We start from the raw sequence: 23,287 nt of genomic DNA, 5'->3' as shown, positions 1-23,287 counted from the left end.
GTGCTCAAGGCACCCTATTTCTCAAAGGAATTCATAGTGCAGACTGATGCTTCAGAGCATGGTGTGAGAGCAATGCTCTAAGAACTGAACAATGAGGGCCTAGACCATCCTGTAGTCTTCCTTAGCTATAGACTACTCCCCAGCTAACAGAGGAGGAGTGCCGTAGCAAGGGAATTTTTTGATGTTGTCTGGGCACTGAAGAAGCTAAGACCCTACCTGTTTGGGACTCACTTCCGAGTTCAGATAGACCACAGGCCCCTCAGATGGTTAATGCAAAAGAGGGGTGAGAACCGAAAACTGTTGAGGTAGTCCATCTCCCTACAGGGAATGGAATTTACGGTGGAACACCACCCTGGCACAGAATACACCAACGCTGATGGTCTGTCTAGGTTTACCGCCTTAGTGAAGAGAACTCCCAGGTAGTCTGGTAGTTCTCCCTACTTTCAGCTGGAGGAGACATGTGTTAGACCTGGCATCTTTTGGCATGTTTCCCCTGTCTTTTTGCTTTCTGAACTCCCTGTTTTGACTGTTTTAGCTGGTTTAACGTCTCTGCGCACTTTCTCACTGCTGTTTAGTGTTAAAGTGTAAGTGCTCCAGTTGTAAATTGTGTTATGGTTTAGTGTTTCCATGATTGGCATATCCAATGTACTAATAAGTTCCTAGTAAAGTGCACTGAGGGTGCCAGGGCCTGTAAATCAAATGCTGCTAATGAGCACGCAGCACTGGATTGTCCCACCAACACATGTAGCACTGAAAACGTGTCTCAGACCTGCCATTGCAGTGTCTGCGCACAGTTTGTAACTACCATGTCGGCCTGGCAAGTGCACCCACATGCCATGCCCTAATCTTCCCTTTTCTGACATATGTCACCCCTAGGGTAGGCCCAAGGTACCCCTGTGGGCAGGGTGCTGTGTAAATTAAAGGTAGAAAAGGTATTTGTGTGTATGACATGTCCTGGTAGTTAATGACAGTGTATTTCATTTTTCACTATGTAACAGCTATCTGTCCCATAGGATAGAATGAGAATCTACTTATAACATCTTATAAGCATAACTTCCCATTGAGCAAAATGGGGTTAAGTATGCCTGGACTCTGAATGTAAAAATGCATCTTTTAGTATAGATGATTTTGATGTTCTGTGTTTGAAAATACCACTTTTAGAAAGTAGGTATTTTCTTGCGTAGCGATCCTGTGTGCCTCTGCTGGGTTTGTGCATTGACTGTATGGCTTTGGAGTGACAGGGGCCTGTGTGGTGCATTCTCTTCAGACAGCCACTAGGGGGTAAAGGTGTATCCTGCCTTTCCTGGATGAGTCAGGGCTGGTCCGAATAGACTTGGGCAGCATATAGGATAGTGGGAGGAGATTTCCTTTCAACTGAATGGGCCTGCTCTGCTTTGGGCAATGCTGTCTCCAACCCCCTCTGGGAAGCTGGGCCAGAGAGGACAGAACTGGTTTTTGCTGAGCACAGACACTCTCTGCCACCAGAGAACAAAGTAATTTTGAGTCTAAATATTGGAGCCCAGACCGCAAAACTTTAGAACTCACTGGAATCAAGAAACCTGTCTAGAAGAAGAGCTGGAAGAGCTGCCAGGAGGAGTACTGCCCTTTGCTGTGTGGAAGCTTTGTTGGGTTGGCCTGCAGTTGCTGCTTCTGCCTTGGGCAGGGAAAGGACAGGACTGAACTTTCTCTAACTTGTTGCTGAGTATCTCCAAGGGCATGTAACCAAGCTTTACTCCTTTTCACATAGTCTCAGGGACAGCAAAGACTTCACTCACCTCTGGGCACTGCCTCTGGAACCGTGGGTTTCAGTTGCCGCAGAGGAGGCAAAGCAGCCAACTCCGTCACCTACTCTGTTGCTGGCTCTGTGTCATGAATGCACCACAGAGAGCACCGCTGCATCTCACATCTCAACCCTGGTCTTCCCGACGATGACCGTCCCATTGCCACTGAGCTTGCACCGTGGTCTGTGGGTACCTCACTCTGCACCGCATCGCTTCACCTTGCAGCCCTGGTCTCACCGACGCTGACCTCACATCTAGAAGACCTGATATTCTCAATAAGGACTTAGCAGCCCTAGATCTCACCAATATTACAGCCCTGGATGTGGCTCACCCTATACCTCTACTGTGGCAGACCGTTATACTGTACCCTTTACTATCAATGCCATCCACCTTCCATGGCTCATCGTCTCCCCATCACCACCAAAAAATTTGGCCTAAAGCCACAGGCCTTTCCAAAAACATGAGACAGTGCCCCTTGGGTCACCAATGACAATCCTTCAATCTCTGCAATACCTGCATTACAACCTCCATAGAAGCTATTAGCTTGCATAACACTTCCCAGTTCAGAGGGCACAGACTTTCCACACAGTGGTATAATGATAATCTCTGTTCTATGAGCAGCAATGTGATACTCTAAAGGGCAAATGAAGAGCCACATAGAGGACACTGTCAAGTTTACCTACAAAGCTGCGATCCAATCGACAGCCTTCATGATGGTCTTCCACTGCTTCCTTAATAAACGTATGTCAACCTTGGCAATTGACAGTCCACTATTAAATTGTTTAGATCTTTTTCGTCTAACAGACGTCAGTTTGTGTCTCTCCTCCATTCCATTAAGATCCAGTTTCAATCTCACAAAGGATTCCATAAGTCTCATCTTTCAGTATTATCATAATTAATATTAGCAATTTATCCAGTACATGATTGCCCAAAGGTGTCCTGGCACTAAGGAAGGTAAAAGAAGAGTCTGTCGAAGTTCTTTAAATAGTTGTTTTTGGAGCCTTCCAAAATGTTAAATGATTTGGCTCCATCCATAACACAAATTGTTCATAGTTCTATGCCTGTGCACTAACCACTGAGAAGGCGCAGCCTCCCAATCTAACCTTCACAAATGTAGGCACAAATAAAAGATTAAGAGAGCTTGAATGTAGGGTTCTGGTAGGAGTATATTTGTTGACAAAAATTGGAGATGTAATTAGCATAATGCATTTGGAAAATGGCTTTATGACAGATACATAGGACTTTAAATTTACATATTCCCTGCAAAGGAAGCTTCATAAGTTGCTTAGACATGTTATTAAATTAACAAAGATTAAAAATCTGTCAAGCAGTTGTATTCTGAATTAATTGTAGTTTTAGAATCAAATACATTGGAAGACAATCATACAAAGCATTACAATAGTCCAATCTGCTTAAGATCTGGGAATGAATCGGAGAGCACGTAGCCAGCTGTGGAATAAAAAGAAGAATCATTTTTAGCTTCTTCATAATTAAAAAACAGATCGTAGTGATTTTCTTCACTTAAAATTCAAAATACAATTTGGAATCAAATACAACCCCTAGGTTAAGAGAAGTGGTCATCCATCTGCTCGATGTACAATCCTAATGATTGAGGCCACCAATCCGAGGGCGAACAAGAAACATTACTGACCAATAGTATTTCAGGTTTTTTTTCCGAATTCATGGAGAATTGTCATTCATCTAGGTAAACAATTGTACAAGACCGTTTTTAAACTGGTTTTGTAGGTTTTTCAGGTTTCCTTTCATTCTTATTGGTATTTGGGTATTGTCCTCATACCCATAGACCTGAAAACCAACAGAGGCTATCAAACAATCAATAAAAATCCTTTATTCAGTATTTAAAAAATATCATAAAAGTACAAATTGATACATTTAAAATACAATAATAAAATACAATTCATAACAAGTTACAATGGAGACATTTGCCCAGAGGTTAATTCAGCACAGCCCTCTTGAGTTCCTGAGTCTTAAAGCAATCTTAATAAAATTCAAAATACATGTCAGTGTCAAAGGATCACTAGCCCTTTGCAAGAATAGGAGGGTAACCTTTGCGTGTCTAAACTTAACCTGTTTTAAAATTCTTACTAAAAAGCTACGCCTGGGTAAAGCATAAAATGGATATAATAGTACAAAATGAAGGGTGTCCTGCGGAGACCTATTGTCGCAGCCGCGGGCACCCTTCTGCTCAACCGTAACAGTAAAACCTGGTGGATTAGCCAGTAAGTGATGTAAAAGGTTGAGCCTAAAACGAGTTATTAAAAATCTTTCCTGTGCATTATACAAAAGAGCTAGATAGGGTTTCATTCCTTCCCCTGTCTTTACCATGCTATGGGCGCAGACTGTGGGCTTCCTACCTTCCATAGCAGCTCTGCGTGAGGCTACTGTGGCCAGGAAAATTCTTTTAATTCTCTGTTTATCTTGGGGGACAATAACTGTTGGGTTAGTAAACAGGTCCTTACACCCGATTCCATCAAGAGTGGTCTTCACATATTTTAGCCACGGGATACTCATGCCTTTGTCCCTGTCTATACAATCTTTAATGATTTGTCTACTCAAATCTGCCTCCGTGTTTGACCGGATTTTTAACCAGGCCATAAAGGGTCTAGCCTTATCAGGTCCTCAATATACACCCTGCCTAATTCCTCAGGGGTAATATAGGCGGGCGTGCTTTGTGGGGTCTTGAGTACCTTTCTCAGGTATTTATTCTCTTCTATCTGAATCTGATTGGTATTTACAAAACCCCAAACTTCAGATCCACAAACCACTTTGGAGCAACAGATTGAGCTATACAGATTCATTACCTGTTCTGGGGACCACCGGCCCAATCTGCGTCCATAGTTCATTATCGACCCAGTAGAGGCCACTAATTTGGAACACCGCTCTTCAACTAAAAGTTTAAAATTTAAAAATCCATCAAATAGCTTACCCAGGTATGAGAAGGTTTGTACCTGCTCCATTTTGTGAGTGCCTATTTTGTAAGAAAACTTCTTGCACGGTTTGGATCCGGCCAGCATGACATAAGATTTAGTTAAGTTAGCCGATAAGTCTACTGTATCCATAAAACTGACAAACCCATCTATCAGGCGGTGAAGCCCCTTAGGAGTGCGGGCTAAAAGAACCGCATCATCGGTGTACAAAAGCACTGGGACCGAACGGGAACCAACTCTTGGGGAGTCTACTTTCAATGTACCTAGTGCCTGGTCTAGGTTATTGATGTATAAGGAGAACAGGAACAGGGCCAGAATACATCCCTGTCTAACACCACTAGTACAAAGAAAAGATGGGCCCCCTTCGAGATTAAAACGAACGTTAGCAGAAGTATTCCAGTGAAGGGCTCTCAGAATGTTAACCAGGCCCTGGTCAACTCCTAATCTAATCATCAGGGCCCACAGCTTCTCTCTATTAACGTGGTCAAAGGCTGCAGTGAGGTCCATGAACCCTAAATAAACTGCCTCGTTGCTAGCTAGGGGGTATTTGGCCACCAATAGATACAGATTCAGGCACTGGTCCGTTGTGGATCTTCCTGCTCTGAACCCATACTGTGTGTCAGTAATAATTTGAAGTTTGTCGGCCCAGTCCATAAGGCGCGTTAAAACCACTCACCCCAGAACTTTAGCCGTAACATCGATCAAAGATATGGGACGGTAGCACTGGGGATTCTCTCTATTCCCCTTTTTAAAAATATGGACAATTGTTGCCGTTGACCAAGAACGCGGAAGACTGGTTGCATAAGCTGCATTTAGTACTCTTGTGAGTATGGGGGCCCATAATTCTACGTAACTTAAATAAAGGTCAGGTGGAATGCCGTCTGGGCCTGGGGCTTTATTTTTTGTTAGACCTTTAATACCCACTACTATTTCATCCAACGTGAATTCAGTTGACGCTACCCACGGGCAGCCCTTCCTGTCATCCTGATTATTCTGACAGTATGAATATATAAGCTTTTAAAGTGGTCAAACCATTGTCCTGGGACGATGGATGTGCCAACTTCTGGAGCATTAGCATCCTGGAAACATGGGTTGTTTATTATTTTCCAGAACGCACTGATGTCCCTTCTTTCTGCTGCGCCCCTTAGGTCTTCCCAAGCTTGTGATTGTAGGGTGAGTTTCCTGTTTTTAATCGCCTTTCTGTATGCGCACCTACACTGGGCAATTCGCGTCTTGTCCCTAGGGATGTTTTTCAGGCTCATTTTTAACTCTTTCTGGGCCCTACAGCAGTCTTTATCGAACCATCTAGGGGTGCTGTTAACTTTCCCATGCGGAATAGACTTTAGCTGCCCATCTATCAGATGCGCCACTGCCTCAAAAGCTTTAACCACAGCAGGTCCATCCTCAGATAAATCCAGACACACCCCAATCTCCTTGGTGCCTTTCTCCATTAGGGATTTATAAAAGACGTCCCCATCCAGTTTTGCCCATCTAAGTCTTCTCCCCTGGTCCGTTACCCTCTCGCTACTAACGGCCACCACGCCTCTCCTTACACATTTGGGGGACAGATCTTTTATATACAAAACTAAAGGGTTATGATCGCTAAATATGCTCCATTCAATCTTGGCCCCTCTTATCCAGTCCTTAAACAGACAGGAAACTACCACATAATCGATGAAGGAACAGCACCCTCTGCCCTTGAATGTTGGGTTAATCTCACCTCCATCTTTTGGGACAACCAGGTCGACAGTATGCACTAAAGCATGACTTTTCAAAATGGAGTTGACTCTCCGGTCCTGACCACACACACAGAACATCATCAATATACCTCTTCCAGAGGCAAATATGCCTCTGGAAGGGGTTTGATGAATGATACAGATGATGCTCTTTGAACTGGCCTGCATATATGCTGGGCAGACCGGGCCCAAAAGTTGCACCCATAGATATTTGGAAGAAGAGCTCGTTCTTGTAACAAAAATAATTCCGAGTCAAGGCTAACTCAACACATTGCATCACAAAGGACTGTGGAGTGTCGTATAACCACCACTGTTGCATCTTGGGGTATGCTAGTGTACAAAGATTTGATGTCGATAGCAACTAAGAACTGTTGTAAAGGGTCAAAATCCATATCCTCATCTATATTCAGAATATCAGTGGTATCCTGAACATAGGATGGTTTTTCAACACAGACTCTCTTAAAAATAAATCTGCAAACTGCAAAAGAGGCTCTAGGACTGAGGAACTCCCAGGAACTATCAGACGTCCAGGCGGTGGGAGTTGTGCCTTATGAATTTTAGGCAGAATGTAAAATGCCGGTGTTCTGGGCTTTACATTGATTACAAAATCTGCCTCTTTGCTGGTTATCCATTCTTTCTCCTTCGCTTGTCCAACCAGGGATTTAATAATGCTCAGAAGTTCTTCTGCCGGGTCTCTAGGAAGACGTTGATAGTTTTTCCTTTCTTGTAATAGCCTCATAACCTCAACTTTGTAATCGCATTTGTTCATTAGTACTACAGCCCCGCCTATATCGGCGGACTTTATCGTCAGTAAGGTATTGTCTTGCAGCGATTTCACTGCTTGCCAGTCGCTCCGACTCATATTAATAAAAGCGTGTTGTTTCTGTGATTCTTCAAACGCCTTTATCTCATCGAGCACTTTCCTCTCAAAGGCTAACACTTCTTGACCCACTGAAGAGCTAGGAAGGCAGAATTAAAATGGGCAGTGGAGATTAGTTGAAAAAACAGATGGTGGACCGTGTTCTTTATTAGCAAAAAACTTTTTAATCTTGATCTTCCTCATCATTTCTTGTATTTCCATTCTGCATTTAAATGGATCATAACGGGGAGTAGGGGCATACCCCAAACCTTTATTTAGGACTCTTAACTCACAAGCTATTAACTGATGATCAGAGAGGTTAAACATGATGTTGTTCATATCGGGGTCCTGCCTCTGCTGCCTGGTACCCGTGGTGAGAACATCTGCCATGTCTGTGGCTGGTTCTGATGGGCCCTGCTTCTGCCCCTCAGGCCTCCCCCTCTGTTTCCCCTCTGGGTCTGGGTCTAAAAAAGAGTGAACAAGCACTCCTAAATCCTGATTTGACTGTACCTGGGGGTTAAACCTAACCCTTCCTTCATCTGATGTTTGTGCACCGTTTTCTTCTTCACTTGAGGTGTTATCAAAAGTCCAATTTTGAGGGATACGTTTTACTTGCCGTCGACCACCCCTCTGATATCTATTCTGTGGGGCCTGCTAGTTTCCTGGCTAATAATACTTATCTTCAGTAAATTGGAATGCCCATTCATGGGAATATCTCTCTAGATTTCTTCTGAGTCCTTTTATTTTTTGGTTCATCATGTCATTCTTATAGTCAGCTAGGTCATCCTGTATTATCTGTAGATGCTCCTTTGCATCAATGATGGTTGTGTCCATTTTATACTCTCTTCAAAATCCAAAATTTCTTTTAACAACTCTTCACTCAATTGTTTAGCAGTTTGGATGAACTTGTTAGCAATGAAGCTCCAATCCGCCCGGAATTGCTTATCCTCCAAAAAGATTCTGGGCTCAATTCTGACCAGGAGGCTAGTAGGGGCAGCGCCTGCTCAATAATATTTGGTAATTAAAGCCCCAATGCAATGCCATCCTCACCTGCCATTTTTTAGCATTACTTAATGTTTCCCATTCCTCTCTCGCTCAGGTAGTGTTTGCGAGAGCAGAATCCCGAAAGAGTAATGGACCAGAAAGTATAGCAGCAATCTAAGCATCCGTAAACGCTAAACACATTTTTTTCCATATCACACGGCCCAAGTTCAATTAGTCAAAAATGTCCACAGATGAAACCATCAAGCACCATAATTCACAGTAGTGCTTAAACCTGTCTGAATAACAACAAGCCTAGAGGGGTAGGTGTTCTCAAAATAGATTCTTAAAATACACTTAGAGGTGTAAGCTCTCACCGCTAGTGTGCCGTTCAACACTATATTCTCAATGATGAGCTTAAGAGGGAATTGCATGCCAGATCACCCTCCAATTATCATACATTCAATCATCAAAGAACTGGCACTACTAGGCACTCTCATAAACTTTTTGTATACATAAAGGATTGGTATGAGGAGATGTTTCTACTCAGGGGCAATGCCTTAGCCTGGTTCGAAGACTATCTCACCGGCCGCTATACCTATCTCAAAATGGACACCCATGTGTCTGGAAATAGACACTGTGGGGGTACCTCAGGGGTCAATTCTTAGCCCCCTTCGGTTCAACCTATATGTGACCCCACTGCCCAATATCATAAAATCTTATGGCTTCTCCACAGTATCCTATGCCGATGATATGCAGGTATTAATTACCTGCAATTCTCGGTGTCCGGACACATGTCTAAGGTTCATATTAGCAGATGGATGAGTGATAACAAGCTCCAGCTTAATTATAGCAAAACCGAAATCCTGCTATTTGGCTCAGCCAAAACTATTTGGTCCCAGGAGTGGTGGCCTCACAAACTTGGTCCCTGCCCAGAGCCAAAAGAAGTGGTACGTGACTTGGGCATTATGCTAGACAGCACTCTTTCAATGAAAGCACATGTGAACCAAATATCAGGCATATGTAATGGTATACTTAAACAACTGCGTAAAATCTTTAAATGGCTACCTCTAGAGGCAAGAAAACCTCTGGTTCAGGGGCTTATTATCAGCCGTCCAGATTATGGTAATGCCATGCTTATGTCAATCAATGAAGGTGTGCTTACTAAACTCTAAATATTACAGAATGCGACAGCCCGGTTGGTACTGGGATTACCTCCAAAGTCTGCCTCTGTACCTAGCCTAAAAAAACTACACTGGCTCCCAGTGCGGCAAAGATGTCAGTTCAAAATCCTGAGTCTCACCCACAAACTCCTCTATGGTACAGACCCCACCTACCTGGCAAAGAAATTAGCGTGGTATAAACCGTCTAGAACTTTACGTTCAAGCACGTAGTCCTTTCTTGTTCAACTTAAGGCACGTACCTCCAGAAATGGATGCAGGGCTTTCTCCTATCTGGAACCGCAGCTATGGAACAAATTGCTTTCCCATTTGCTGTCTCTCTCTAACCATCCAGCGTTCCGCAGGAGCCTGAAAACCTGGCTCTTTCCTAAATAATCTCCCTCTGGCACTTTTTGCTCCCTGCAATGGTCAATTGCCGTTTCTCTGCCGAGCGCCCTGAGACCTTTTTGGTGAATTGTTGGCCTATATAAAAGCTTTTGACATTTGACATTTGACAAAGCGTTGCTACTGTGTATGCTCATGGTCCCATACATTCACTAGACCCCTCCCCTCCCCCCCAACCCTATAGTGATCACCGGAAGGTGTAAGCTGACATCCTTTGGCTGAACAAACCAGACTAACTAACCAAGCGACTGACCATGGACTGATATAATAAACATGAAGTAAAATGTTCACAGTTATTATTATGAATGCAAGAAGGCTGTGTGTCTTTCACACCGAAGGACATTATTTGTTCAGTTTGAAGGGAAAAAAGAACAACAAAAATGTTGTGAATTGAAATTGAAGTTTTTTTAGTTTAACCGTGTTGATGTTGCCTTTATTTTTTAAGCACAAAATATATGTTTGACTGCTTCATCAGTAGAAGTTCCAGTATTAGCCATTTGTGATGTTATGAGCATTACTGAGTTCATGTGCTTGATTCTATTTGCATCATTCATTTTGTGTATCCATCAAACATTTATTCTTGCTGAATATCCAGGATATGCATGAGCTATTTTACATGCTTTTAAATGATTATTACATCCTTTTATGATTTCACTGTTTTAATGTGTGTTTCAATTATATTTGTGCTTTCGGTTCAGCACATGAGCCTATAATGTTACTGTTTTAACATGTACTTCAATCATAGTTGTTTTTTCAGTTAAGAAGTTCAGTTTTGTGATAAATGTATGTAATGATAGTCAAAGGTCATGGGGTAGAATGTAGTGCTAGAGGCACTCTTGTGGTCTGACACCCTGTGATGTTCTTTGACTACCAATATTTTAATTGACTTTGGTGTGTTATTTTATCCTATCTTGAATATACGGTGTCCTGCATATGCCTTGCTTCTCTTTAAGGTTTATTTCTTGTAATCTTGTAGTCTTTTAGTGGGAGGCGTCACGGAGTAGAGCAGCCTTGCCAGGAACAGAATGTGTGGGATGTGCATTTGAAAGCATGAGGGGGAGAGAGAGGTGTGGAATGTACTTTTTGGTCTCAAAGTGCAGTGTTGTGAGCAGTGGTGCACCTGGTGCACTGTGTTGTACATTGACAGATGAAATATGTGATGCTATAAGCAGTGGTGCACAAATGTGCACTTTTTTGTACATTGAGAGATGAAGTATGTGATGCTATAAGCAGTGGTGCACAAACGTGCATTGTGTTGTACATTGGAAGTATTATAAAGTTCTTACTATTGGCTTTGACACGGCCTCATGTCATTCTGAATTCTGACTCTGCCTGGCTTGAGCTTTAGCTGCGTGCACAGCCATGCTTGCAAGTTGTTTAGGCTAATCTCGTTCAAGGATTGTTTTTGTGAGAGATTGTTTCATGTACCTTGGAAGGCATCCAGGAACTTCGTCCAGATAAAGGCTGGAACTCACGAGAATGCAGCGGGGACGTGGGAACTCCTTCCTGCCGTGGTATGCTTGCTTGAAAGCTGGCCTGTACTGGTAAGATTCCTCTGGCGTGGGGGTACGTTTTCCCAAACCTTCTAGTGTGTTTTGAGATTATACAGCTGAGGGTTATTGACTTAACAACCGGGATTTTGGAATCGGAATAGGGATGGACGCGTCTACTTCGGTACAGCGGAACCCTTGTTGCTGCGGCTCTTATCCATGACTGTTTAATCCCCTGGTCAGGAGTGGGCTAAGATGCAGTGTTTGCAAGTGTTGAGTTTCGGTTATTGCCATTGTGATGTGTGGCTAGTGGCTTTTATCATTTGAGATGTTTGAGGTCTGCTTATTACTGTAGGATAGTAGGATCTGCTTATTATGGTTGCCCCCATTTTTTGATGGTGTTTCACTGTTTTTCAACTTTAGGCTGGCTTGGGCCCTGCTATCCAGCATCCCAGCCTAGCTGCTTCCTCTCTAAATCGATTGCATGTACTTTAGGTACACTCCAGATTGGTACTGGGGCACCTTTGTGAGCGCCTAGTATATGGTACACCAGGTACTAAGGTCATAGGTAAGCCAGTGGCCTACCAGGGACTGAAGCATGTATTATCCAACCCCTGGGAAGCCTTCCAAAATGGCACCACAGGACTGCTATTGCAGCCTGGGTAAGGGGGTGCATGAGCCCCTTACTAAGATATAGGTTACCTATATCTACAGTTAATCACTGACACATATAAACCTATCAGTCACTCCTATGGCAGGCCTTATCAATCTTGAAGGCAGAGTGCTTGGTTTTGTATGAGAGGGTGCCCATGCATGAGCGGGACCCCTCTGCGTGTTCAGAGCCTATTCTCTGAGGCTGTTCTGTGATGCAGCTATACCATATACCCTTAAGTGCATTAAAACCTTGCGGTAAATGCTAACTTTGGAATGGCTGCATGGAAACATTTTGTGTTTGGTGTCAAACAATTTAGAATCCTACACCCCCCCCCCACCAGTCCTGGCGGTGGGGGTAGAATTTAACCCTTCTAGAGGGAGTGACATGTACACACTAGTCTAACCGGTAGTAGTTTTTAAAGAGCCCTGGCATCACAAAATAGATGGTGCAGCCACAGACACAGATCTGACCTCCTGCTGCTGGATGAAACTCCGGCAGGGGAGGCCTGGACAATAGGTTTCCTGTCACAGGGAGGTGTAACCACCTCCCAGACAGGCTTTAGTGTATTAGGCTGAGTGGGTGCACTCCAGGAGTGCTTTAGAGTCTGCACTGGGGGCACATTTGGTGTCCCTGTGCATAGCCCAGTTCAAACCGGTTGCAGGGGCTGCTAACCCCTGCTCTACGTGAAACTGGACAAAGGAAATTGATGTAACTACCCCTCTTTCCAGACCATCCCATAGGTGGGTCCCCAGAGTATGTCCAACCCCTTTTCTTAGTATAAGTAAGGGACCCCTGGCAACAGGACTTTAGATTACACCTGTACGAAACTCTGACACTGAATCCTAGTTTGTGGACAAATTAAAAAAGACAACCACATTACTAGACAGACCAGCAGATTTTCATATGTGCCATAATTGCAACATCTGCAAACTAGGTATCAACAAAACCCAAAGTGTACCCATGCCACAGGGCAAACAATTAAGAATCAAAGAATGGATTGACTGCAGTAGCAAGTTTACCATCTACGTGATTTTTTGCCCATGCAACCGACCTTACATAGGGAGTACGATTTGATCCTAATGCATATCAATTCAGGAACACTATAGAAACATCAACGAATAGAATACTGGCCATCCGTTAACAAACCACTTTCATAACGCACATCCACACAAGAAAGGTTTCACCTTCTTTGGCATTGAGGTGATACATCCATTAAAATGAGGAGGAAACCCGGAAACTCGGACTACGGAGAAGAGAGAGTGAACTGATTCTACAATTCAACACAGTGAATGAAAGAATGAATGAAAGTGAATTTATAACAGCGCGATTGCTGCCCTGAGGCGTCCAAGCGCTAAAAAGGAACCAGTGAAGGATGAACAGGTTGAGAACCAGAAGAAGAGGGAAAAAACTGAGTTAAGTTAAACAGAATTGAATAGATGTGTTTTTAATTATTTACGGAAGGAAGCGAGATCAGGATTGGATCTCAGGTGAAGCGGGAGGGAGTTCCAGATCTTGGCGGCGTTGAAGGCGTATGTCCTTCCGCCAGTTCTAGATCTTTTGACTCTGGGGACTGCTGCCATGAAGGCCTGACTAGAGCGCAGATTTCTACCTGGGTGATACTGGCTTACTAGATCACGGGTGATTGGAGGACCCGAATCCCAGAAAGCCTGGTGGGCAATTCACATTGCTTTAAAAAAGACTCTCTTACGCACTGGGAGCCAGTGAAGATTGGTCAGAGCCGCCTTTACTGACAATCTGTGAGGAATCTGCAGCAGAGTACGCGCGGCACAGTTTTGTACCAGCTGTAGTCTCTTTAAGGTGTACTCTGGTGCACCCAGATATAGGACGTTGTTGGAGTCCAGCCGTGATTGTATCAGGCCCTGTATGGCTATCTGCTTTGCCTCCATTGGGAGCAAAGGAAGAACTTTCTTCAGTGTCCTGAGTATTCCAAAGCAGGTGGCTGAAAGCTTTGTGGCCTGGGTGTTGAGTGAGAGACTCCTGTCCAGCCATACCCCTAGGCTTTTGATGTTATCCTTCGGGGCCCGGGGGGGGACCTAGACGGGGGGCCACAATGAGTTGAAAAATGTGGGGTCGGCAGGGCCCAGGAGCATGAGCTCCGTTTTGTCACCATTAAATTTTAATGATGATTGAGTCATCCAGGTCTTCACCTCCTCCAGACATTTGGTAAGTCCCCCTGATCGTGATTGAAGAGCCTCCTGCGCTAATGAGACCACCAGCTGGGTATCGTCCGCATAGGATATGATCTTGACTCCATACGGACGAACTACCTTAGCCAGTGGCCTCATATAGATGTTGAAAAGCGCGGGGCTTAATGAGGAACCCTGCGGGACTCCGCACTTCAGGGGAATGCTAGAAGACAATGTCTGTCCATCAAACACTTGGAATGACCTGTTGCTCAAAAAAGATTTTAACCAGAGCCACGCCTTGTCCACAATGCCGACATTCAAAAGACGGTTCAGTAAGGTGGCATGACTGACCGTGTCGAATGCCGCACTGAGATCAAGGAGGATCACTGCCACTGATCCTCCCTGATCAAGGATTTTCCTGGACTCCTCGATGACCATTAGGAGGGCGGATTCTGTTCCATGCTTAGGCCTGAACCCTGTCTGGGTGGTGTCTAGCAGCTGGTTATCCTCAAGGAAGCTGCCCAGCTGGAGATTGACATACCTCACCACGATCTTACTCACCCAGGGAAGCAGGGAAATCAGACGATAGTTCCCAAAATCCGATGGTTCCAGGTTGGGCTTTTTTATCAGCGCTCGGACCATCGCCCGTTTCCAAGCAGAAGGGACAATGCCCGAGGCAATGGAGGCATTTAGCAGGTTCCTAATGATCGGTAGGACAGTCTGAAAGACCAGCATCATTGCCTCAGGGGGTGCTGGATCAGATGGAGATCCGGATTTTACTTTCCGAGCCATGGACTCCAATACTTCGAGATCCATGCAAGGAAAGTGACTGAGCAGAGGTGGAGGGGCTGAAGCGGAGTCTAAGGTCTTGATTTTATCCTGAATTAGCGGAGGGGTGGGAGTGAGAGTGCAGGGAAAGGAGGCATATATTTTATTCACTTTTGCTGAAAAAAATTCAGCCAAGTCATTGCACTGGGAAACAGACTTTTCCTTCAACGCAATTGGCAAACAGTCAAACTTGGACTTAATAAGGACGCAGAAATGCATGTTTGGTTAGGGGCGGAATCAGAGATTATGAGGAACCCTTACAACTGCAACATTCCCAGGGCCATAGTTACAAGCTCCTGAATGCTCCATTCGCAGCAGATTATAGGCTAGTTCAGGGGTTGGAATCACCAGCTTCACCCCTCGATCATGAACATTCTGCGACTACTAAACCCACTATGTAGCTCTTACTAACCATGATTACCCTAGGTACTACAAGATAATTGCTATTACCTTAGTATAGAAGTATATTATATATTTTAGGCCACTGCCTAGACTTAAATTTCCTGGGTGTAATCGTATGTATCTCCATGATTTATCGTGCAATTTATGATGTTTGCTACTGTGCCCTATACAACTGAGTTTTAAATTGGGGCACGTTCTGATATTATGTGAATCTATTGACCCTGTTTTCTCTATCTTTTCACAACTTTGTGCTACCACTTCACATTGCACATACCCCGGCTCGGTGCCCCACTTAATCGCATCTCTTCCTTCCCTTTGACTATCGTCCTATTCAACTCTTCGCCTATTCCTTTGCGCCGTTCCCTACTGTCTTTTATCTGGGCTATAATCTCTCCCTTACTATTTTTGTTCTCAATATTTCTTTGTGTTTTTTAATCCCTCCATTTTCTTGTTCCAGACATCTCTCCCCCTTTTCTTTCTTCAACTTGTCTCTGCGACTAACACAGTCCTCTATTTCCCTCACTTTCCTGTCCTTTTATTTTCTTCTCCTTAAACCATATCCTCCTTTCCCTCTCCTCTTGATTCTATTACACTGTATTCACTGTATACAGCTGTCCTGTAAATATGTACCTAATACTGTTTACCGTATCATTATATTGGTTTTTCACTAATGTACAGCCCTGAGGAAGCCCCAGACCAGAAGGCCAATATGAGGGGGCGAAACACTTGTTGGCTGTGTTCTTTTTGTTCAGGGATTTATGATCAATCTTTGCTATACATGACTCGGAATCCTTCAAACAGTCAAGCACCATAAAACTATCCAATGAAAGCAATACATTTGAATTTTCCATAAAATGTGTGACGATTTTGACTTGCGCTGGCACATCTTAATACCACATCAGTAAGGTGAACGCTGAGTTCTATTGGCACAACAGCTCAGGTAGCATGTCAGCGCACATCCCTCTTTTTATGTGTTCTCACTTAGAAACCAAAAAGGTGATGGATGTAAATGTGTGAATCAGTCCTAACATATCGAAAGGCTTCCGTGTAGCATTCTATTCCACTATTTTTAGTTCATATTTGCCATTACAAAAGGTGCAAATGTTTTGTAAATTACTGTTGACCCTGACCTAATAGGAATATTTTAGCCACAACTACTAGGCCATTTATCACTAAGTTTGTTTCGTATCAGTATTGTATATATTAATCTTCACTCCTGTAATTACCACTGCAGTTGAACAGCCTACTGTGACATTTTGTTTTGTATTGGTATTTTTCATTATGTATCAGTGTGTGAGATACCATTTTCTTTTGCTGATTTGATTCCAATTTTTCTCTGCAGCATTTTACAAGAACACAGACCTATCAGCTATCTACCTTACAAAGTCCAGCCCAAAGTCTTTGCATACCATGATGATGTACTTTTCTCATACGATATACAAGTATTTTGAATATTTGGCAGATGCTGTGAGGTAAGTAAAGAATGGCTGTTCTTAATGTTTCCATTGCCTTCTGCATACAGAGCTAAGTAGCTCTGCTCTTGTTAAATCAGATTCCTTACGCTGTTCATAAATGCTTGTGATTTCACGAGAATGTTCCTTCCTTTATGATTTTATTTAACTTTCTTTGAAAAAAAAACTAGAATGAATTGAAATAAGTTGAATTCACATCATTAAGCTGTTTTAGAAACGCTGAATCATGTACATGGCCAAGCCTGGGACGTTTTTGAATCTGCCAACTGCTCACAAACCTCATATTTCAGCTATGTCTTGACACCAAGACAGGGGGATTGCCCTTCCCATTTATGCAACTGCACAGCTTAAAGGAATAAGAGTTGAACTAACTTTATAAAGCTTCAGACCTAAAACGTTCACCTTTTCTGACCCTGAGCCTTTTACCACTGCTCGATAAATTGTATTCGCCTAAATTAAAAGCAAGAACTAATATCAGAGCTAACACCAAGTGTTATAATGGCATAACTGAAAAGAGGAAAGTAGAGTTTACAAATACACATGTTTCAGTATCATGTTTTTACACTTTTGGTCGATGGACTTTTCGGAAGGTAAAAAAATTGATGAAAATGATTTGTACTGCGTGCATGTAAAAGTGATATATAGGTGATCAGAAGGAAATTAAGATTGAGAGGCGAATGGAATTTGCAAAGAGAGATGAGAGACAGTTTGAAAACATTAAATGGATTAACGGGGGAGGAGGCAGAAGACTGTAAGGAAATCCCTTTTCCAATTAGTTGTGTTGCTTTTCGACAATTCTTTCTCCAGAAATGTTTATAATGCAGATGTATGTATGCTTTTGAGCAAGTATCCATTGTTTACAGTTTGTTTCAGTTTTCGGTTTGTTTCCCACGGACTCATCCGTCTACTCCTAGGAAGCAGCGCATTCATATGATGGTTTCTTTGGTATTCTGAGTCTGGAACAGAATCAATGTGAGTTTGGTTTGCTGCAGTCCTGATGTCCTAACGGGAGCCATACTGTTCTTTTTTGGATTTGATGATAAATTATGCAAAGGAGCAGAAAGTAAATTAGAGATTTTAGTCTGTAGGAACAACTTGAGTATGCTGGAGACCCTACTTGGGATCATTAGGTCAAGAGTCCACTAAGAGGGAGAACGTTGCTGTATGCCATTATGCATATTCTTAAAAACGATGTCAGTTCCATACGGCCACATGCATCATTGTTGCCGTTTGCGATTTCTTAATTGCAAAAATTAAGGAATCGCAATTAAGAAATCGCAAATGGCTATGTACCAAGAAATCGCATTTTTTTTGTGATTTCTCAAATTTCCTTAATTGCGATTCACAATTTGTGAATCGCAATTAAGGAATCCCTTCCCATTGATTCCTATGGGCCTAGAGGCCCATAGGAATTAATGGAAAGTCATTTTCAATTTGCGATTAGCAATTTGCGAATTGCAAATTGAAAATGCAATTTCAAGGGTGCAGGGGAGGTCCAAAGGACCCCCCCCTGCACCCCTGAAATATAACTTTATGTGCATTTTTCACACACACATGCCCCAAGGGCATGTGTGTGTGAAAAATGAAACTTTCAAAAATGCACTTTTGTGCATTTTTGAAAGTTTTCACAAATTACCATGAAGGTCAACTTCATGGTAATTTACCTCTCCCTATTTGCGAATTTGCAAATTTAAAATGTTCATGCATTGCATTTAAGAAATCTCAAATTGCGATTTCTTAAATGCAATCGCAATTTTAGAAATCGCAACGTGATTGCGATTTCTAAAATTGCGAAAACATGATGCATCCCAATTTTGTAAATTGCATTCGCAAACGGCCGAAAATTGCGATTCGCACCATTTGCGAATGCAATTTACTTTGATGCATGTGGGCAATAGTGTTTAGAATTCATACACCAACCAGCCTCTATACTTTATCAATTATTATTGACGTGGTAGCCACAATTTAGAGTACAACATAGAAAGCTGAATGTAATTAGCAATCATATTCTCAAAATATTTATTAGTCTGAAAACTCTTAGCGATGACTCTTGCATCTTTTCAATGTATATGTTTTTGAAATATGAATATAGAGTGATTTTTACAGATTTTCCCATCAGTACATCAACACCTAATAAAGCACCTAGTATGGTGTGAAATGCAATCAGTACAAATGAGCGCACAGCAGGCTTGATTTTAAAACATTTATGAATGAACAACGTAAATAAAGTTTTTTTAATAAAAATTTTAAAAAAAGATCCATAATTATTGATTACGCTTTTCTGCTAGAAAACAAGTGCAATAAAAATACTGCCTGACAGTCATGATGAATATGTAACTATGCTGTATATCAGTGTATGGATGAATCTGGGTAATTCACCAGATTCTTTCTACATATAGGACTTGAATGCTGTGCATCAAAGCATAACACTAAGGCGCCCACAATACTATAACGTTAGGAATAGGGTTAAAAATATTAGAAAACAAAAACCTAAGTTGGGTGCACTGACCATCCAAGTTGCAGTGTCAAGGTTTCACGTACTAAACATGAAAAGGAACTCGGGATCAGCTGATGAGCAAAATGGTCCACCTCTTGATATCCACAATTCCGCCTACCATAAATGCACGGAGTTTAAAGTGATCAAGTGGGGGAAAGGAATTAGGGTAGGAACAGCAGGGAAGAGGAAGAAAACCTGAAAAAAGAATACAAAAGATAAATGAAACATATAGAAACTCCTCTCATGTACTCTCGCTTATATAAAGTATATGGATTACCTCATACATTTGCATAATTGAGTCCTTTCAAATGAAAACAGCCAATCTCTGACTACTGGAAACTATCAAAGTTACAAAACGTTTCCCAACTGTGAACAGAAAGACACATTAGCACACAATCTCCATAAGCCTAATCCTTAAGAAAGAAGCACTCATCTCATAACGTGTAAATACCCTTTTTGGTTAAAAAGCAACAAAAAATAAAAAACATAAGTAATATATTTCTCCTTTATCTGATTGGTCTCAGCTGCTGAATGCCACTCCAGAGAATCTTATCCTTATTTTCTTTGTATCTTTCTTTTGTCTTCTTTTATTTCAGAAAGCATCCTTTCTTTTGAAATAGAATTTGTTACATTCCTCACAATCTATTCTCATTTCCCAGAAAAATAATTACTAACAACGAGTGGTGTTTAAATAAAAACGTATTCTTCAAACAAAAATGGATACTAACCATAATAAGAAGGTCTGTAATTAGCTGTTACACAATCCTCATAGCTAATGCTCATTATTTAAAAAGCTTCCCTGAATAACATGAGAAATGCGGCTTTTACTTGAAAAAATTTTCGTTACAGAAAATTAATTTCCTTGGAGACTGAACATACAGGAAATATACCTCCAGGAATAGCCACCATAAACAAAGTCAAAGACGCTGTTTCTCAAACACTTTCCAATCATGACTGCTTTCATAGCTTTGGCCAGAAAATCCCCACAACTACAGGAACAGAAACAGGGGTCGTTTTCATCCAACTGGCCTCGCACAACAGAATTTCAGGCAGTGAGGGGAAACAGGGCTGCTCCGATATCGAGAGCCTTCACTCTCCTTCAACTTTACACAATGATTTACATGTCAGCCTACGTGCAAGGATGATTAAATTCACAGACTTCCACATCCTTTGGACTACAACCTCCTATTGGCTCATAGGAATTGCAGTCGCACATCCAAAGGACAATTAAAACGACAAGCACCAATAACTGCGTACATAATCTACTCAGGTCTTCCAGTAAATTGAAGTAGGTGCTTACTGAGTGCTAGTCCTGACATGCAGCCACATAAAAATTGATTCTTAAATACCTCCTCAGCCGCATTATCAGAGCCAATATCAAATCAAATCAAATCAAAAGTAAGCTTTATTCGATTTTTCAGTTAAAATCATAAAAGCACTGCAAAGACATTTATACATACAACATTTAAAAGTGACATATGCGTAATCAATACAAAAAAGAACGCTTACTTGATCGCTAAAAAACATCTCATAAAATTCATAAACAACCATAACAAGCATTTGCAATGCAATAGGTCTCGCATTAGGAAAGTTTGAGCTATTGGTATTGTAAATGACACATTTTTTATTTATTTATGTGTTGGTTTTGAAAATAGCGAAATTAATAGCTTTGTCATTTACAATGCCAATAGTTATAACTTTTGCAAATATGACACCTATACCATTTGTAATGCAATATGTGTTGTATTTACGTGACTTAGATGTATTGATATTACACATAACAATGGCTTTTAATTTTTTTAAATAATTAATACTTAAATAAAAGTTATTGTAATTTATAATGGCAATAGCTTAAAGTTTTGTAAATAACTTTTGTGAAGATTATGTTCAGTGTATTTTATTGTGACGAAAATCCAAGAACAGAAGTGAAATATTAACATCTTTTTGTGACATTTGTAATAAAGCTTGAAACATTGATAGAACATATTTGAACCAGTTGTTGTTGAATGGTTGCACAGATTGATGCAGTGGTGGCACTGAGTGATGTTGTGGTGGCGACACGTAATGCTGTGGCGTTCAGTGATGCTGTGGTGCCCCTGAGTGATGCTGTGGTGGTGCTGAGTGATGCTGTGGTGATGTGATAGATAGAGTGAGCTTTTGTTTATAATAAAGTTGTACATTTTGTCTTCGACCTCCACTCCACCTCTGTGTTTTTCTTTTGCTGAAACTCCCTAACGGGTTCAATACAAAAACTATGTATGTCACATGAAGAATAATACGTGGAAAAAATCCTTTAATTTTTCACTGTTGAAAACGTGTTTTTATTTGTGAAGTGATTCTGCTTGTTACATACACGTTGTGAACGCTTTTTGTTGCCAACATGCCAAATTAAATGGAAAAAAGGCACATAGTGTTCCATGGCGACCACAATGATGTCTGCTAGGCTGTTGGCTAATATTGTGGTGTGTGCTATGGTGGTGTGTGCTAGTGTTGTGTTGTTTCTAGTCTTGTTAGCTTTGGTGTTGGGGCCTATGTTGATTGTGTCTATTTTTTGGGCGGCTATTGTTGTTTCGTCTAGTGTGTTTGTGTATGATAGTGTGTTTATGTGTGAGAGGGTGTGTGTGTGTGTGTGTGTGTGAGGGTGTGTGTGTGTGATCGAAGGGGTGTGTGTGTGAGGGGGTGTGTGTGTGAGGGAGGGTGTGTGTGTGTGAGTGATGGTGGGTGTGTGTTAGCGAGGTGGTGTGTTTGTGAGAGTAGGAGTGTGTTTGTGTTTTTGTGAGCTAGAGAGAGAGAGAGGTGTTGAGGTAGAGAGATGTATAGAGAGCTAGAGGTGGTGAGGGATATATAGAGAGATTGCGAGAGATGTTGTGAATGAGAGAGATTGAGAGAAAGAGGCTGTGTTGTATAGAGATATAGAGAGAGAGTGAGTTCTGAAAATCTTGAGGTATGTTTTTTATAGAGTTATAGAGTGTTTTGGAGTGAGAGAGATAGAGTGATGTATGGAGGGTGAGCAAGAGACATGTATTGCGGTAGAGTGAGACTGATGTATAGACTGAGAGCAAGAGTGCAGTTTTTAATGTGGGCATGAGAGAGTTGGCTATTTATATTGAGTGATTTGGCAACTGAGAGAGTGTGATTTGGCAATTGAGAGAGAGTGATGTGGTAATTGTGATATAGAATGAGGCTGTTAGTGGGTTTGAGAGAGCGAGAGAGTGATTAATGTGGCGACTATGAGAGATAGAAAGTGATTTGGGAATGGACATAGTGAAAGTGTGGTGTTGATGGAGAGAGAGAGAGTGATGTATGGATGGAGAGAGAGAGTGATGTATGGAGGGAGAGGGAGAGTGATGTATGGAGGGAGAGAGAGAGTGCTGTGTGGAGTGAGAGAGAGAGTGAGTGGCATGCTACCCGTCCGCTAACCACTTCAGCGCTGCATAAGGGGTAGTAGGCACTATATACATACCTATACCACGCCATACTATGGAACCTTTTGCAATAGAACATCAGTGACCTGCATGTCTGAAAGTGAAACCAATGACGCAGTTGCACGGCGTTCCCTATCTGGGACGCTTCTTTGGAATGTTTCTATCTATCTGGGTTGAAGGTGAAGTTCTGGATTTTGGGCGGGTGAATTGGTGACAGACAGTCGGGGGGGCCGTGGGCCAGGCAGTGCAGTAGGAAGTGCTGCTCTTTGCAGTTTCCAGTAATTGGGGTCTCCTTAAATTGTATCTGCCCCTGCTTGTTATGTTTATATGCCTTAAAATGCAAAAATCGGCCCCACGTACAAACAAATGTATATTCTTGAGGAGAAAACGGCAAAAAAATATATATATCCTGAATCGAAAGCCCACACCACACACAGGAAGAACGTACTCGGTAAAGAAAACAAGCAGCTGATGCCCTAGGATGTTACCCAAGCATTGGAA

The 23,287-nt window shown here is 42.1% G+C and overlaps 1 protein-coding gene across 1 annotated transcript in view; it reads left to right on the top strand.

Annotated features, from left to right (window-relative positions):
- LOC147698089 (acetylserotonin O-methyltransferase-like) overlaps positions 1 to 23,287 on the top strand; it is a 684,409-nt gene that overhangs the window by 104,314 nt on the left and 556,808 nt on the right. The window contains exon 3 of the mRNA XM_086934767.1: positions 16,735 to 16,864. Coding sequence (XP_086790893.1) covers positions 16,735 to 16,864 — 130 coding nt within the window. The remainder of the gene's footprint in view (positions 1 to 16,734; positions 16,865 to 23,287) is intronic.

This window comes from Lissotriton vulgaris, chromosome 8 (assembly GCF_964263255.1).
Source record: "Lissotriton vulgaris chromosome 8, aLisVul1.2, whole genome shotgun sequence".
Classification (NCBI taxonomy): Eukaryota; Metazoa; Chordata; class Amphibia; order Caudata; family Salamandridae; genus Lissotriton; species Lissotriton vulgaris.
The sequence above is the reverse complement of the archived record's forward strand: the minus strand, read 5'-3'. Positions and strand labels throughout refer to the sequence as shown.